We start from the raw sequence: 16,069 nt of genomic DNA, 5'->3' as shown, positions 1-16,069 counted from the left end.
GCTATACAAGAGAGGCAGGAAGCCAGCGTGAGCGGCCAGCAGCCGCAGTGAGCGGCCGTCCAGAAGCTGGCGACTGATCTGCCTCGCCCGGGAAGAGCGCAATGATGGTGCCAACTTGGGCCAGTGAAGCAACGTCCTCCACAACTAGACTGAAGAACAAAACGACAGCAACTTGTCTGTTCCCCTTCCCCCAATTCCCCAGCGCTGTTCCCATCACCCCAATTCCCCAATAAAAATCTTTAAAAAAAAAAAAAAAGAGGCAGGAAAGCTAAATATCACTAGTGGCTTTATGAATTGTCTTTCGATCTCCTCTTTAACTGTCAGATCTGACTGCTTTAGTTGTGATCTTATTTTGATGCCTGGTTTCAGACTGCTGTCAATATTTACATTTTTCTTTTGGTACTGAAATGATTATGTCATGTTATTGTCTAGCAGTTTTGGTTCTTGCTTTTAATGTTTCAAGTTCAGCCGCCTACTTAAGACACAAAACTTGCAGTCCTGAACAAACTCTTCAACCTGGTGCTCTTCAATTGGCATCCTTACCCACTGCCGATTCTCTCTTGATGATTTTTTCTCTTTAAATGCATCTTTCCAAGACTAACATGGTGCACAACTCTAAGCAGAACCATTCACATTGTATTGTATATTAATGATTTCCCAAATATATTATGATTTATGTTTTACGTTCTCTTCTCCCAACTCACAGCAGCCATTCTTTCTCTACAGTTGTGGCTACTAGATGCCCACCTCTTGTCAGGGCCCCACCCCAATTTCTAGAGCCGCCCTGGCCAGAAATAAGAGGTTTAATGGGACTCAGCACTAACTTACCCCTATTAACTATAGTCCAGGGCTATTACTCTGTTCTTCAGCTCTAGTAAATGAGCTTCTTTCCAAGACCTGGGTCCCAGTTCTGGTTGATATCTTGAGTCCTGTTTTGCCTTGGTAATATGGCAGCGCTACAGAGAAGCTTTTACTACTTCAAAGTTAAAACTCCCTCATGCCAATTGCTTGCTGAAATGCCTGCCAACTATTGTCCAATTGCCATGCACTTGATATACTAGTGGCATGCTGGACTAGACCTGTCAAATCTAGGTCCAGGCTCATCCCAGCAGAAAGGTCTAATCACATCTTTTGACCACTTCTCTAGCCTTCCCCACCACATCCAGCTCATAATGAAAGGACAGCTAACCTCTTATGAAACATGATTCCCCAATCAAAAAGCAGTATTCAGATGTTTTCTGATAATATCAACTCTTCTTGTTACAGATACTATACTTTTATTAAGTAAATTAAAGTTACCTTGACTATAAAATTATCAAACTTTAAAAAAAAGATTTTCTAAACATCTTTACCATACTGGGTACTTTATCCTCTATTGGATGACACAAAATATATGCTGGCCTTATGATATGAACTGCTCTAAATCATAACAATGCAAAATATGGAAAGAAGAAATAACAAAAAGAATTATATCAAATATGATCAAAATGATCCCTAGTTACTATAAGCATAAATTATAAGTAAAGTGAAAATGACTGATTTAATGGATTACCTGCCGAAGTTATTTATTCAAATGTCAAGAAGCAACTTCTTTACCATAAAAGTGTTTCCATATTTTCTTTTATTTTCCTTACTCTAGAGAGAAATCTCAGGTGCATTTTACTCATCAATGCATCACCTCAACAAATTCTGCCAAAAATAAAAATCTATAAAAAGCATATGTGAAATTACAACTGCAAAAAAAGAAAAAACAATGAAGAACCCTTATTTTGTTCTTGGAAAACTTTATTTCAGTTTAAACAAAAAAGCAAAAGTTACTATGTCATTCAGGGACAGGTGGGAGTACGGTCATCTTTCATAGGTGTAAACTGGCAAACTCCAAATGAGAGATGTGATCTAGGTGAAAGACACTTATCAGTCCAGATTATATTTACCTCCCAAAGATATCACGAAAATTAGTCAAAAAGAGTACAAACAGATTTACATAAAGTCACATCAGAAAAACTGAGAAAGTGATGGCTACTGGTGTGGGAAATTCTGTTTCATACTCAGGAGAATAAATTCTTAAAGGTCAGGAACAGGTGGTTTGTACTGTAAGTATTAAAAACAATGATATGTACTTTTATCAGTTTCATATGATTATTAGGACTCAAGATGTTATTTAAAATCTACATATAGGCCCAAACACTTAGTCATTGACCAAAATGGAAAATTTACATTTCTTTACAGGAAACATAAACATATGACTATTTGGATCTTGTCTTAATTTACAATTGATAAGCCCAATTCTAATATTTACAGAAAAAAAAGAAAAAAGACATGGTAGCATTGTCACACACCTGAAGATTCCAAATAGAATGTCCCCATTAACAACAGCAACCAAGAAATCTAATTCAGTCTACAGATTTTATTTCTGATTAAGTAATGAACTTTCAGTTATTTCTTTGAGTCTGCCTTCTATTAATAATGTACTACTTGTCAGATAACTACATCGTTGATTTCCAAGCTTTCCTTCCATTGTATTTTTCCCTTTTGACTAAGATGTACCTAGAAATAACAAGATAACTCAGAATAGCTGTAATGGCCTTCAATAATTTTGTTTTACTAATTAGTTGACTTATTCCAGTAAAGGCTAATATCAAATTATCCAGTAGTCTTTGATTGAAGAATTACTTATAATAATAGAATCATATACAGAAATCTTAATCAAGAATCTTCTACTTATATCTTATAACCAGTTATCTTTCTAAACAAACTATTTACAAATGTAAAATATGCAATAATGTTTAAAATAAATATACAATTTGTAGTTTCTACATTCTCAGACAGGCTTAAAAATGAGGTAATAAAACGTAATCGATTAAACCTTTTACCATTCTGGAAACGGTTTAGGAAAATAATAGTGAAAATTCTTTGTCTTAGGTCTTTTCATGTTTTCTTTGAATGCTTCTGAGTACTTCCTTTTCTATGCTGAAAAATTGTGTAAAAAATCCTTAAGCTTTGTTGGATAGTCTGTCATCACCCCAGTTGCTCCCAAATCAAAAGCTCTTTTGTATTCTTGTTCTTCATTTAATACCCAAATATACACCTAAAAATTAGAAGCATGAGAAGTATGAGAAGAAATGTTAAGATAGAAAATTATTTTTATAATAGCATTTATCCACTACAATCTCAGCACACTTAGAAATAATCTTTTAAACCTGCGATTTTAAGAAATCATTGAACCCTTTAAAACATGCCACTTTGCTCATTAAATATGCACCGTCCCAACCCTCTGTCCTCAACTATTCTCAACTATACATACAAGGTCTGACAATTAAGTTCACGAACTCGTTCTAGAAAAAGTGCTATATACCTCATTGCTGAATATTACACTGTCACCTTTGAAGTACTCCCCTTGGGAAGCTATGCACTGATGCCAGCACCTAGTCCATCCTTCTAAGCAATTTTGGAACTCTTTTTCTGGAATGGCCATCAGAGCTGTCATCGTATTACCCTTGATTCCTGAATGTCATCAAAATGCCTTCCTTTCAATATATCTTTTATCTTCAGGTAAAGAAAGAAGTCATTAGGAGCCAGATCAGATGTTCCTATATGGTTATTTGTTTACTGGCTAAAAACTCCCTTACAGACAGTGCTGTGTGAGCTGGTGCATTGTTGTGATGCAAGAGCCATGAATTGTTGGCGAAAAGTTCAGGTTGTCTAACTTTTTCACACAGCCTTTTCAGCACTTCCAAATAGTAAACCTGGTTAACTGTCCAGTTGGTATGAATTCATAATGGATAATCCCTCTGATATCAAAAAAGGTTAACAACAGCGTTGCAACAAGTTTGCGAACTCAATTGTCAGACCTCAGTGAGTGGACTCTAGTTACTGAAATGCCACTGCTCTTTTGTTAACTGTAAGGAAGAGATTAAGGTCTTCATATGCGAACCAGTAAAGCAGAATCATCAGAGTTGGGATCAAATTAAGTCAGTTAAAAGTTCTTGCCCCTTATACTTGGGTTAAACTGGTAAACTATACTGTTTCCAAAATTCATCATTCCAGAAATTTACCTGAATGCCTCGGGCAGTGAGGTGGTCAAACAAAGCTTTTCTCATTAGTAAACTAGAACAGAAAAGCAGAACAGGTTTAGGTACTTCTAAGCCCTACAAAGGACTAAAATTAGTCCTTAGTCCTAACTTAAGTCAATTTAGAATTTATAATTTCTAGTTGAATTTAATCCCAATGCTTCAACAATACAAGCAATGGCCTCAAATAATAATAGCTGCTATGGATGCATTTATATCATAACTGCTGGATCGCTTTTCATTGCTGGCTGCTTGCTGGTGAACAACAAGAACTTTTTTCCTACTCCTTGCTGCCACTAGATCCTCAAGAGGCCCATTCTTATTGAAACAGCTCAATGGCTTCCTCATGCTTTCTGCTGGAGCCATAATAAGAGTGAGAAAGAGCTGAGAAGTCTGTGTTCCTAAGTTTGCAAGTTAAAATAAGGTGGTGAACTTGAGTCAAGTTCTGTAACATCACAGTTCATTTACAGAATGAATTAGTCTTTTGCGAGCTATCTTAGAACCTAACGTCCTTTAATTATGCTATCCTATATATAGAAAAAAAAGCTTTTTTTGTTTAGCTCCAAATAACTGACTTCAAAGTGAATTTTTAGAAAACAAATCACTTGAGCAAGATGGGAACTAGTTGTGCTGGAAAGTTATACATACAATTCCTATTGTTTATGTTTATTAGAATGATTAAGTAACAGAAACTAAAAATCACATGCATTTAACAGTTAAAAATATGTCCTTGAAAATGAGAAATTAAATCAGGAATAAAGCAAAAAACAATAAAGTCTGTGGCACAGAGAAAAGATGTAACTGGTTTTCTATCTCTTTGAAAGAGGAGTTAGTTAAAAAGGTTGTGACTAAGGACTATTGGTTAAGCACTCAAGGGGGGAAAATGGGGGAGATCCAAGATGGTGGAGTAGATAAACACTGTGCCTGCTTCCTTCTGTGCACACATTAAAATTACAACTAAATTATAGAACAGTCAACCTGGTGAACCATCTGAAATCTAGCTGAACAGAAGTTTTATAACTAAGGATATAAAGAAGAAGCCACATCAAGACTGGTAGGAGGGGTGGAGATGCGGAACTGGCTAACCCCAAACCTCCATGTGGTGGTTGAGAACAGTGAGGGGTATCTTGGCTGCAGAGTTTCCCCAAAAGGAGTGAGGGACTCCAGCCTCACACCAGCCTTCCCAGCCCAGAGTACTGGTGCTGGGAAGAGGAGCCCCCACAACATCTGGCTGTGAAAAACAGTGGGGATTCTGACCATGCAGATAAGATGAAAGGTAGGCATTCTCTTAAAGGGTCCAAGCACAGACTCTCTCACTCCCAGGCTCACTCCTTGGGCTCCAGTAGAAGGAGAGTAACTCAGGGGGTAGGGGTGTCAGAGACATACGAGGGGTAGACTCAGTTGTGTGGGTTCGGGACAAGGGCTGGAGGACAGTCAGCATTTTCCCTGTGAAGGGTCGGTCCTTCTCCTGTGCAGACGGCAGGCTGGTGCCATCTTTCCTGTGTTGAGCCCTTCCCCTACGTTTATGGCCAAATCTGAATTTGAGCTCCACAGCTCCACACTGCTGACTCACTGGGACCCCACCTCACCCAAAACCCCCAATAATGAGGCACTTTCTCCAAGAGCAGTCAGCCCCACCTGCATTGCATTCTTTCTTAGAATACTGTCAGAGTCCAACAGACCCCAGACAGGCGGCGACTGGCCTTGGTGTGCTCTGAGATGTTTGCTGAGTAGCTGCAAGCTCAGCACTGGCACCAAACCAGAATTTACTTTAACCTGGTGACCACAACTCTTCCAACTCTAGTGACTCCCTGAGACCCTACCTCACCCAACTGGGATACTGCACGAGGCTTTACCAGTGGCTGTACCTTAAGGGAGCTGGCAGGAGGCAGCAGGTCTTGGGGAGTCCTGGAATTATGTGGAGCTACCCCAGGCCTGGCACTAATGGCAGATGCCCTCAGTTCACAGCATGGCATCCCCCACGCACTTCCAGGGTTAGCACAAGCAGCAAACAATCGCAGATCACTTTGTAATTCTTACCAGGTAGTCCCGGGCCGGGGCCGGTCACTGGCAGTGGGTGACCTGGGCCGGTACTGGAGTCCCTTGCAAGAGGCACCAGAACCAAAGAACTTGAACGTTGGCTTCAGACCACAGCAGAGCACCACCCAATTAGCCCCAAAAGCGGCACACACAAAGGGTGGTCTTAACAGGTACCAGAGCTCACTGGGATGAATCCCACTCAGTGGGGTAAGCCCCCTGCACAGCAGCCCATAAGCTGTAGACATGGCAAAACCCCACAGCCAATTAGCCTGAGGGTCAGACCCACCCACTGACATGCCAATAGCAACCAAGGCTCAACAATAACAGGAGGGCACATACAACCCACACATGGGACACTCCTGGAGCAGGTGACCAGGAAGGCTGTGCCACTGGGCCCCACAGGTCACCTACTACATAAGGCTACCTGTCCGAGACTGGGGGATATAGCAGATCTCCCTAATACATAGAAGCAAACAGAGAGGCAACCAAAATGAAGAAACAAAGAAATATGTCCCAAATAAAAGAAGAGGAGAAAACCCCAGAAAAAGAACTAAACGAAATGGAAGCAAGAAAACTATCACATACAGAGTTCAAAACAATGGCTGTAAGAATGCTCAAGGAACTCAGTGAGAACTTCAACAGAGAGATAGCAAGCAGAAAAAAGGACATAGAAACCTTAAAAAAGAACCACTCGGGGGCCGGCCGAGTGGCTCAGTTGGTTAAGAGCGCGAACTCTGTGCAACAGGGTTGCTGGATCGATTCCCACATGGGCCAGTGAGCTGCGCCCAAGCTGAGCTGCCGCTGAGCTGCCAACAGGTGGTAGGATGGCTCAGCTGGTGAGAGGAGGTTCTCCTAACAACAAGGTTTCCGCTTCAACTCCCACATGGGATGGTGGGTTATGCCCACCCACAACTAAGATTGAACGCAGCACCTTGTGCTGAGCGGCTGCAAGCTGCCGACTGGCAGCCGAATGGCGACTGGACTTGGAGCTGAGCTAGCTGTGCCCTCCACAACTAAGATTGAAGGACAACAACTTGGCTGTTCTCCTTCCCCAACTCCCCAACACTGTTCCCCTTCATCAATTCCCCAATAAAATCTTTAAAAAAAAAAAGAAAAAGAACCACTCGGGAGTGAAGAATACAATAACTGAAATGAAGAATGCACTAGAAGGAATCACCAGCAGACTTGATGAAGCAGAGGACTGAATCAACAATTCAGAAGACAAAGTAACAAAAGAAAACCCCCCACTGGAACAGCAAAAAGAAAAACGAATTAAAAAAAAAATGAGGATAGTTTAAGAAACCTATGAGACAACATCAGGCATAACAATGTTCGCATCATAGGGGTACCAGAAGAAGAGAGAAAGCAAGGGATTGAGAACCTATTTGAAGAAATAACGACTGAAAACTTTCCTAACCTGGTGAAGGAAATGGATATACAAGTCCAGGAATTGCAGAGAGTCCCAAACAAAATGAACCCAAACAGGCCCACAGCAAGACACATTATAATTAAAATGGCAAAGATTAAAGACAAAGAGAGAATCCTAGAAGCAGCAAGAGAAAGGCAATTAATAACTTATAAGGGAGCTCTCATAAGATTGTCAGCTGATTTCTCAACCAAAACTTTACAGGCCAGAAGAGATTGGTACAAAATATTCAACATAATGAACAGCAAGGACCTACAACCAAGATTATTTTACCCAGCAAAGCTATCATTTAGAATCGAAGGGCAGCTAAAGAGCTTCCCAGACAAGAAAAAACTAAAGGAGTTCATCATCTTCAAACCAGGAATGTTAGAGGGACTTCTTTAAGATGGAAAAAAAATAAAAATTATGAATAATAAAATGGCAATAGCTACATATCTATCAACAATTACTTTCAATATAAATGGATTAAATGTTCCACTCAAAAGACATAGGAGGGCTGAATGGAGAAGAAAATATGACCCTTACATATGCTGCCTACAAGAGACCCATTTTAAATTGAAAGACACACACAGACTGAAAGTAAAAGGATGGAAAAAGATATTTCATGAAAATGGAAGTGAAAGAACAAAAAGGCTGAAGTAGCAATACTTATACCAGACAACAATAGACTTTAAAACTAAGGGTATAAGGGGCCGGTTGAGTGGCTCAGTTGGTTAAGAGCTCACTCAAGAGTGTGAGCTCTCAGCAACAGCAGTTCGAGTCCTGGCCCGAGCTGAGCTGTTGCTGAGCTGCCAACAGGTAGCAGGATGGCTCAGCTAAAAAAAAACCCCCAAAAAACAAAGGCTATAACAAGAGATTAAAGAAGGACCCAGTAATCCCACATCTGGGTACTTATCTGAAGACACCCAAAATGCTACTTTGAGGAGACAAGTGCATCCATATGTTCATTGCAGCATTGTTTACAATGGCCAAGATGTGATGGCAGCCTGGGTGTCTGTCGATGGAAAAATGAATAAAGAGGAGGTGGTACATATATATACTGGAATATTGCTCGGCCAGGGAAGGGAATTGGTTCTTGCCATCTGTGGTGGCATGGATGGACCTGGAGGGAATTGTGCTGAGTGGAGTGTCAAACAGAGAAAGACAGATGCAATGAGATTTTGCTTATATCTGGAATCTAAAGAACAAAATAAACAAACAAAACACAAACAAACTCATATATACAGAAAACATTTTGATGGTTGACAGATGGAAGGGGTGTTGGGGATGAGAGAAAAAGGAGAAGGGATTAAGAAGTACAAATTGGTTGTTACACAGTAGTCATGGGGACGTAGGTTTTCATAAGGAATATAGTCAGTAATGTTGTAATAACTAAGTATGGGTCAGATAGGTACTAGATTTGTTGGGGTGATAGATGGGGGGGTTGGGAGGCAGGGTGTAAAAGGTGAAGGGGTTAATAAGCACAAAGTGATAGTTACAAAACAGTCATGGGGATGTAAAGTAAAGCATGGAGAATATAATCAATGATACGGTAATAACTATGGATAGTGCCAGGTGGGTACTAGACTAGTCAGGGGGATCACTTTTTAAATTATAAAAATGTCTAACCACTATGCTGTGCACCTGAAATTAATATAATATTGAATGTCAACTGTAACTGAAAAATTAAAAAGGGGGGAAGGTGAAAGGGAATAAGAGGTTCAAATCTCCAGGTACAAAACAAGTAAGTCATGGGGATGTAATGTACAGCATGGGGAATATAGTCAATAATATTGTGATAGCATAGTATGGTGTCAGATGGTTGCTGGACTTATCATGGTGCTTATCATGGTGATCACTTCTTTAGGTGTATAAATGTTGAATAACTATGGTGTACACCTTAAACTAATATAATGTTGTATGTTAGCTATATTTTAATAAATATCTTTTTAAAAAATTAAGCATTCTCTATTTTAAAGCAAAATACAGCACAATAACTGTGGTTATTACCTAAAAATAAATTCAGCACATCTTAGAAATTAAGGCATTTTCTTCAAAGTAGATACCCACCCCTTAGGTAGAACTTCCTTTCTGCTGTTAAGTCTTGGTGCAGATTTTTCTGAGAAATGTGCCATTAGTCAATATACATTTTACATATACTGTATTGCTATACACACTTGTTTGCATCATGTTTTTGACTGCAGGCTAGTGGACACAGCAAATAAGCAGAAGGGAATGGTTCTATATCCCAGCTCTGCTACTAACTAGCTAGATAACCCCAAGTAAATCATTTAACTTTGGTTGGGTTGGTGCTCAGTTTTCTCCTGAAGCTGAATGAGATTGTCTCCCCAGATTCCTCCTAGAGCTTTGTGCCTGGTAATTAAGCTAGTTTTAAATGACTCATGCACATCTTTTTGTATGGTAGGTACCCTACATATCCTTATTAGAAATTACATGTAGACAGCGTGCACTAAATTATAAGCACAGTATTTAACAGATACAGCTAAAACAATAACTTATATATCAAGAAACGAAAATTCTTACATATCAGAAAGCCAGATGAGAAACTTTTGACTTCTGGACATGGTGTGTGGCTCTTTTAGCCTAAGGCAAAATAAAATTGGAATCACAAATTAGAAACAAAGGGAAATATCAGTGTGATAAAATAAAACAAGTTTGAAACAAAAAGTATCTTGCACTTGGTATCTGCTCAAAAATATTTGTAAAAGGGCAAAAATAAATTCAAATAAAGCCCGTGTGGGATCTCCATTTTCAGTGATTTTAGCCTAACTTTTTGCTACCACTATTCAAAGATTAAAAAAAAAAAAAGTTATCTTTCCAGAGACCCTGAGTGCCCAGGGCTCATGTCTCTTTTTTCGTGAAGCTTCTTTCTCTTGCTTTGTCTGCTATAATTTAGTATATAGTAGGTTTAAACATACAACCAAACCTTTTATGCATTAAAAGAGATTTGGGGGAAAAATGAGACTAAAAAAAAAAACATCTAAAAGCATGTTTTTCTTTCCCTTTCAATATTTAAAGACTTAAGCCCTATACTTTTTAATTACCTTTTCTATTGAAAGAGCATACTTGGCTTTTAGACCTATGTTGACTTCCTTCTTCGAGCTCTTTGACGCCTAAAGGAGCACAACTCTTTTAGGTATCATTCACTTTGGGTTGTGTCCCTAGGAAATCTGATTAGCCTCTCTACTATGACGATTTCTCAGCTTCTTTCTAAGTCTACACACAGTGATTTTCAATCTCCCCAGATCTTCATTTCTTGTTTTCTTTCAAACACTGCCTATCCATATTCTAATACAATTCTGAGCCTCCACATTTAAATTCATCTTTTTTTCCTCTTTGAATTCAGTTTTTATGAGAAGCTCTCTCTAAATAAAATCCCTTTTCCCTAACTTTAGCCAAGGTGAAAAGTCCTGGTTGCAATTTCAGGCATCTCAGGGATTTAGTATCTCAAATACTAATTACTTCGCTAAACACAAATTATTATGTTATCTTAGGAAGTTTTCCATTAAAAGAAAAAAAAATCAAAACACACACATTATATTCTACCTGTCTTAATCCATAACCACTTTTTAAAGAAAAGATTAATTCTATGAAGTTTGTTCATATGTCTGTATTTCCATCATACTTGCTTCTAAAAGGAACGCATGGAGATAATCTAAAGAGAATAATGGTCCATTCCAGGCCAGGGGAAAGCTAGTACTTTAGGAATAAATGGTTAGGAATCATTTTCATCTAGCAAATGAAAATTATTTCTTTGTAATTGATTTCTGTTCTTCTGTCTGAAAAACACAAAGAATGCTAATAAACGTATAATTGGGAATAGATAAAAATGCTCATCCCTAAGAAACTTAAATTGGAAAACAAACATGAAACATAGATATCGAGTACAAGGGTATTGACCAAATTGCTTTTCTTACTAATAGTTTCTAATGATAATTTTCTAATATTAAGCTTGATTTTTTATAAAGTTCTGTTTGGGGTTGAAAAACTTTTCATGCAGGTGAATTCACATTTAAACAATATCCCCAGGAGCTCCAAATTCCTTTGTGATGACTCAGTTATTATCATAAATTTACAGCTAGAACTCACTTTCTAAGGCTGCAGGATCGTGAGATAAAGCTATCTTTCTTTAACAATAATGATAAAGATAATTTCATAAAAATTACTAAAATTTTAAATTTTTATGAAATTATCTATAAAAGCTATCAATAAACAATAAAAGCTATCATTTGTTGAGTGTTTTGTTTGCCAGGCAATCCTAAGTGTTTTATATATTTTTACCTTTATAGTAAATTAGTGTGTAAAAAGCAAGGCTTTGTATCCTGTAGAGAAGTTATATAAATATGAAGTATCTTATATAAACTAATTCTATTCTTTTCTTTATCCCAGAGGTTTTTTTGGGGTCGTTGTTGTGGTGGCAGTTGTTTTTCTTCTAAATGTATTAATACTAGTGGTGAATTTGGAGTTTAATGGAATTTCAGCTGTGTATAGTTGTCAATGAAGTAGAAAAACGGGAAGTTGGAGGGCAATCGCTATTAGATGTTAGAATGAAATAATCAGTAAGCTTCAACAATTAAGTTTAATTCTTTTTACAAACTTCTGAATACACAGGCACAGAAAGCCACTGTTACCTGAGATGGGTCCAGATTAAAAACTTATAAACCTTGGGTGAAGTCATGGCGCCTGTGAAAAAGCTTGTGGCTAAGGGAGGCAAAAAAAAGAAGCAGGTTCTGAAGTTTACCCTCGACTGCACCCACCCAGTCGAAGATGGAATCACGGATGCTGCCAATTTTGAGCAGTTTCTTCAGGAGCGAATCAAAGTGAATGGAAAAGCTGGGAATCTCGGTGGAGGGGTTGTAACCATTGAAAGGAGCAAGAGCAAGATCACTGTAACTTCTGAGGTGCCTTTTTCCAAAAGGTATTTGAAATATCTCACCAAAAAGTATTTGAAGAAGAACAATCTACGTGATTGGTTGCGCGTAGTTGCTAACAGCAAAGTTACGAATTGCGTTACTTCCAGATTAACCAGGACGAAGAAGCGGAGGAAGATGAGGATTAAAACTCATTACTCTGGAATGTTTTGTATGAGTTCTTAAATAAAACTGAGGAACCAAAAAAAACAAAAAAACAAAAAAAAACTTATAAACCTTTATTATTCATTTTAGAGAAAGTGTTAATATAGGCCAGCTAATCAAACGTGGAAATAACTACAGCAATCAATTCTTTATCATTGATATTGATATTGGTATTAATGAGCTTCATCTTAGTCCTCCTTGATAACTGATAAAAACAAGTAGCCACTTACTTCAATATGATGGAAGGCATTGGGATTTCAAAGAACTGTTCTCGAATGGGCACAAAGGGCAAGAGGCCAGTGAAGAACAGGCCAAGAATGAGCAGAACACGTTGTAGACTGAAGAGTACAGGAATATCTGAATTCTAAAAGACACAAACAGTATTACATGTTACTTTATGACTGCTCAGATAACAGGGATTATTTCACAACCCTCAAAATTTCCCACGACTGTATTTTGACATCTGTCAAAAGTGCCCCCTGAATTATTAATATCCAAACACACCACACTTGAAAATGGCTAGTCCTTGACAAATGGGTCAGGATCTATCTTGGAGCCCCACAGTGTTAGCTGTTGATACTAAAGTTTCTCTAGTCCCTACTCTCTACTTTTGCAACACCGCTTCTGTCTATTGGTGATTGCTTCTCAGATAAAGAAGATATGAAATAATGAGTAACCTTACCCCCGTTTTTGTTTTTGTTTTTGTTTTTTTTAGCTGAGCCATCCTGCCATGTGTTGGCAGCTCAGCGGCAGCTCAGCTTGGGCCAGGCATTGAACCACTGTTGCTCAGAGCTCGCATGCTTGAGCGAGCTCTTAACCAACTAAGCCACTCAGCTGGCCCTTACCCTCATTTAAAATATGTAACTATATCTATACCTAGATATAGTTATACATTTAAAAATAGGATATGACAAATATTAATATCTATATATAGATATATATTAATACTGTTGCAAATATGTCATCTTTCAGCTACAGTGTAGCTCAAATATAAATAGGATTTTGTAAGCTAGTCAAAGAATCTAACCACCATTTTAAGTTTCTATTGGAAAATGTGTTGAAGATCCCAAAACCCTTAGCATGCAAGCTTCATATATATATATATATATATATATATATATATATATATATATATATGAACTCTTTTCACATTGCAAAATTGAAACTCTGTACCCTTTAAACAACTCCCCATAAGCCCTCTCCCTAGTCCCTCCTATATTTGTCTTTAAAACAAAAATTATGATAAATTAGAATTTTCTGTATAAAAGTAACATATTAAAACAATAATGCAAAGAAGTAATTTATTTTAAATATTAGGTCTAAATTACTCACCTCTTTATTATAAAAAATATATACAGTAAATAAGTTTAAGGATTTATTTTCCCCCTATGTTTTCATGCTGCTTTTTAGATTTTTCAGCTTATTAATATACAGGTATTTCAGCTGCAAAACAATACACAAGTCCCTGAAAAACCTTGACTTCTGTAAATTCATACCCTAAGAATCACAGAGCTAAGGGGAAAAAAAGGGTTAGGGGCTGACCCTCAAAACTTATGCAACTTTGGAACCAGAGAATTAAAAACTGTAACTGGTACTTCTCGAGAGCCATGTAAGGCTGCTGGTGGGATAGGGCGGGGAGTGGTACTGGCATTCCACTGGCATAACAACTGGCTGCACCCCATATCTTTTAAATTAGACTACCTGGGATGGGACCTACGCATTAGCCTTTTTTGTAGCTGTTCAGGTAATTGCAACATACAACCAAGACTAAGAACCACTGCAGTGAATACCAGTGAATAAGTCATTATGTGAGAATAAGTGCCACATGTTTTCCCATCTCCAATGTGCAACCCACTTTCTTTTATTTTTATATTTTTAGTTTATAGCATCTGGGAATGAAAGGGCTAATGTAAAATTCCTATAAATCATACTTTAAGAATTGTAAAAGATGCATGACTTAATTATATAGCATGTTCATAATATGAATTACAAATATTATTGAGACATTCTTACCATGATGTTTGAAAATTACTGCTGAAAGTTTGGGAGTTTTTAAGTCCTGTTAATAAAATGACAGAAAGCCAGAGGCGTCTAGAAAAATACGTGAATCAAAGGAAAAGTTCTGTGATTCTGGCCAAAAGTGAATTTTTTTATTTTGAAATAATTATAGATTCACAGGAAATTGTAAAAACACAGTAGAGTCCCATATACCCTTAACCCAGCTGCCCCAAATGGTGACAACTGATGTAACCGGATGCATCAAAACCTGGAACTGACATTGGTACAATACTGTGAATTAGACTATAGACCTTATTCAGTATTCGCTTGTACATGTGTATAGTTCAGTGCAATTTGCACCATGTATAGATTCGTGTGACCACGACCAGAGTCAAGACACAGGGCAGTTCCATCACCACACAAGAACTCCCTGTACAACCTGTTTGTATTTGCATCCTCGTCACTGTCCCCTGGCAGCCACAAATTTGCTCTTCCTGCCTATAGTTTTGAGATTGTTATATAAATGGAATCATACACTATGTAACCTTTTGTGGTTAATTTTTTTCACTAAGCAGAATGTCTCCGAGGATCATCCAGATTATTACATGCATCAATAATCTGTTCTTTTATTGCTGAATAGTATTACATTGTATGGATGTGTCAGTTTGTTCAGCCATTTACCCATTGAAGGACACTCGGGTTGTTTCTAGAATTTTGGCACTATGAATACAGCGGCTATAAACATTCGTGCACAGGTTTTTGTGTGTATAAGTTTTCGTTTTTCTGAGATAAACGTACAAGAGTGAGATTGCTAGTCAATATGGTAAGTATATGTTTAGTTTTGTAAGAAGCTATCGAAATAATTACGAGGGTGGCTTCTCCTCTCTTCCCCAACATTTGCTATTATCACTATTTTTTAGTTGAAAAAAATTTCAGTGATGCAAAAAGATCAGCAGGTCATTACTCCTGAAAATACCATCAGACAATCATTATTATGGAAAAGTCTTAGTTGTAAATTCTTAGGGATCTGAAGGCACTCAGACCAGTAATTATCTTGTTTTCTCCTTTTGTATACAAGCTACCTTGGGATCCCACAGAGCCTGCTGCACATAAATAAGTTACTTGCCTTAATGAGGGCCTCCATTGTACTTTTAATTGTAATGCTGCTGATATTGGATCTGTGTTTTTGCCTTCCTTGCTAGGGAGGAAGGTCTTCCCAAAAGAATTCTTTGTATTTTGGAATTGCTACTTGTGTCCTATTTCTCCTGCATTATCATTTGTATTCTGAAAGACAGTCTTCAATTTTTTTTTTTTAAATTGGGGAATTGGGGGGATGGGAACAGCACTGGGGAATTGGGGGAAGGGGAACAGACAAGTCGCTGTCGTTTTGTTCTTCAATCTAGTTGTGGAGGACGTTGCTTCACTGGCCCAAGTTGGCACCATCATTGCGCTCTTCCCAG

General features: G+C 37.9%; 1 protein-coding gene and 1 pseudogene across 2 annotated transcripts in view; one reads left to right on the top strand and one right to left on the bottom strand.

The window, feature by feature from the left end:
• Positions 1-1,767: 1,767 nt before the first annotated feature.
• The window catches only part of GDPD1 (glycerophosphodiester phosphodiesterase domain containing 1), a 40,117-nt gene continuing 25,815 nt past the window's right edge, over positions 1,768-16,069 (bottom strand). Inside the window, exons 7-10 of one of the 2 annotated variants that reach the window (XM_019636579.1) lie at positions 12,842-12,975; positions 10,060-10,119; positions 4,056-4,107; positions 1,768-3,088 (exon numbers count right to left, since the gene is read on the bottom strand). In XM_019636579.1, coding sequence (XP_019492124.1) covers positions 2,966-3,088; positions 4,056-4,107; positions 10,060-10,119; positions 12,842-12,975 — 369 coding nt within the window. In that variant the 3' untranslated portion in view covers positions 1,768-2,965. The remainder of the gene's footprint in view (positions 3,089-4,055; positions 4,108-10,059; positions 10,120-12,841; positions 12,976-16,069) is intronic. The other variant, XM_019636580.1, reaches the window with a different exon arrangement.
• Positions 12,169-12,656, top strand: LOC109379721 (60S ribosomal protein L22 pseudogene; annotated as a pseudogene).

Source organism: Hipposideros armiger, unplaced genomic scaffold (assembly GCF_001890085.2).
Source record: "Hipposideros armiger isolate ML-2016 unplaced genomic scaffold, ASM189008v1 scaffold_29, whole genome shotgun sequence".
In the NCBI taxonomy this organism is placed as follows: domain Eukaryota; kingdom Metazoa; phylum Chordata; class Mammalia; order Chiroptera; family Hipposideridae; genus Hipposideros; species Hipposideros armiger.
Note: the sequence above shows the minus strand (reverse complement) of the source record. Positions and strands in the feature narration are given on the sequence as shown.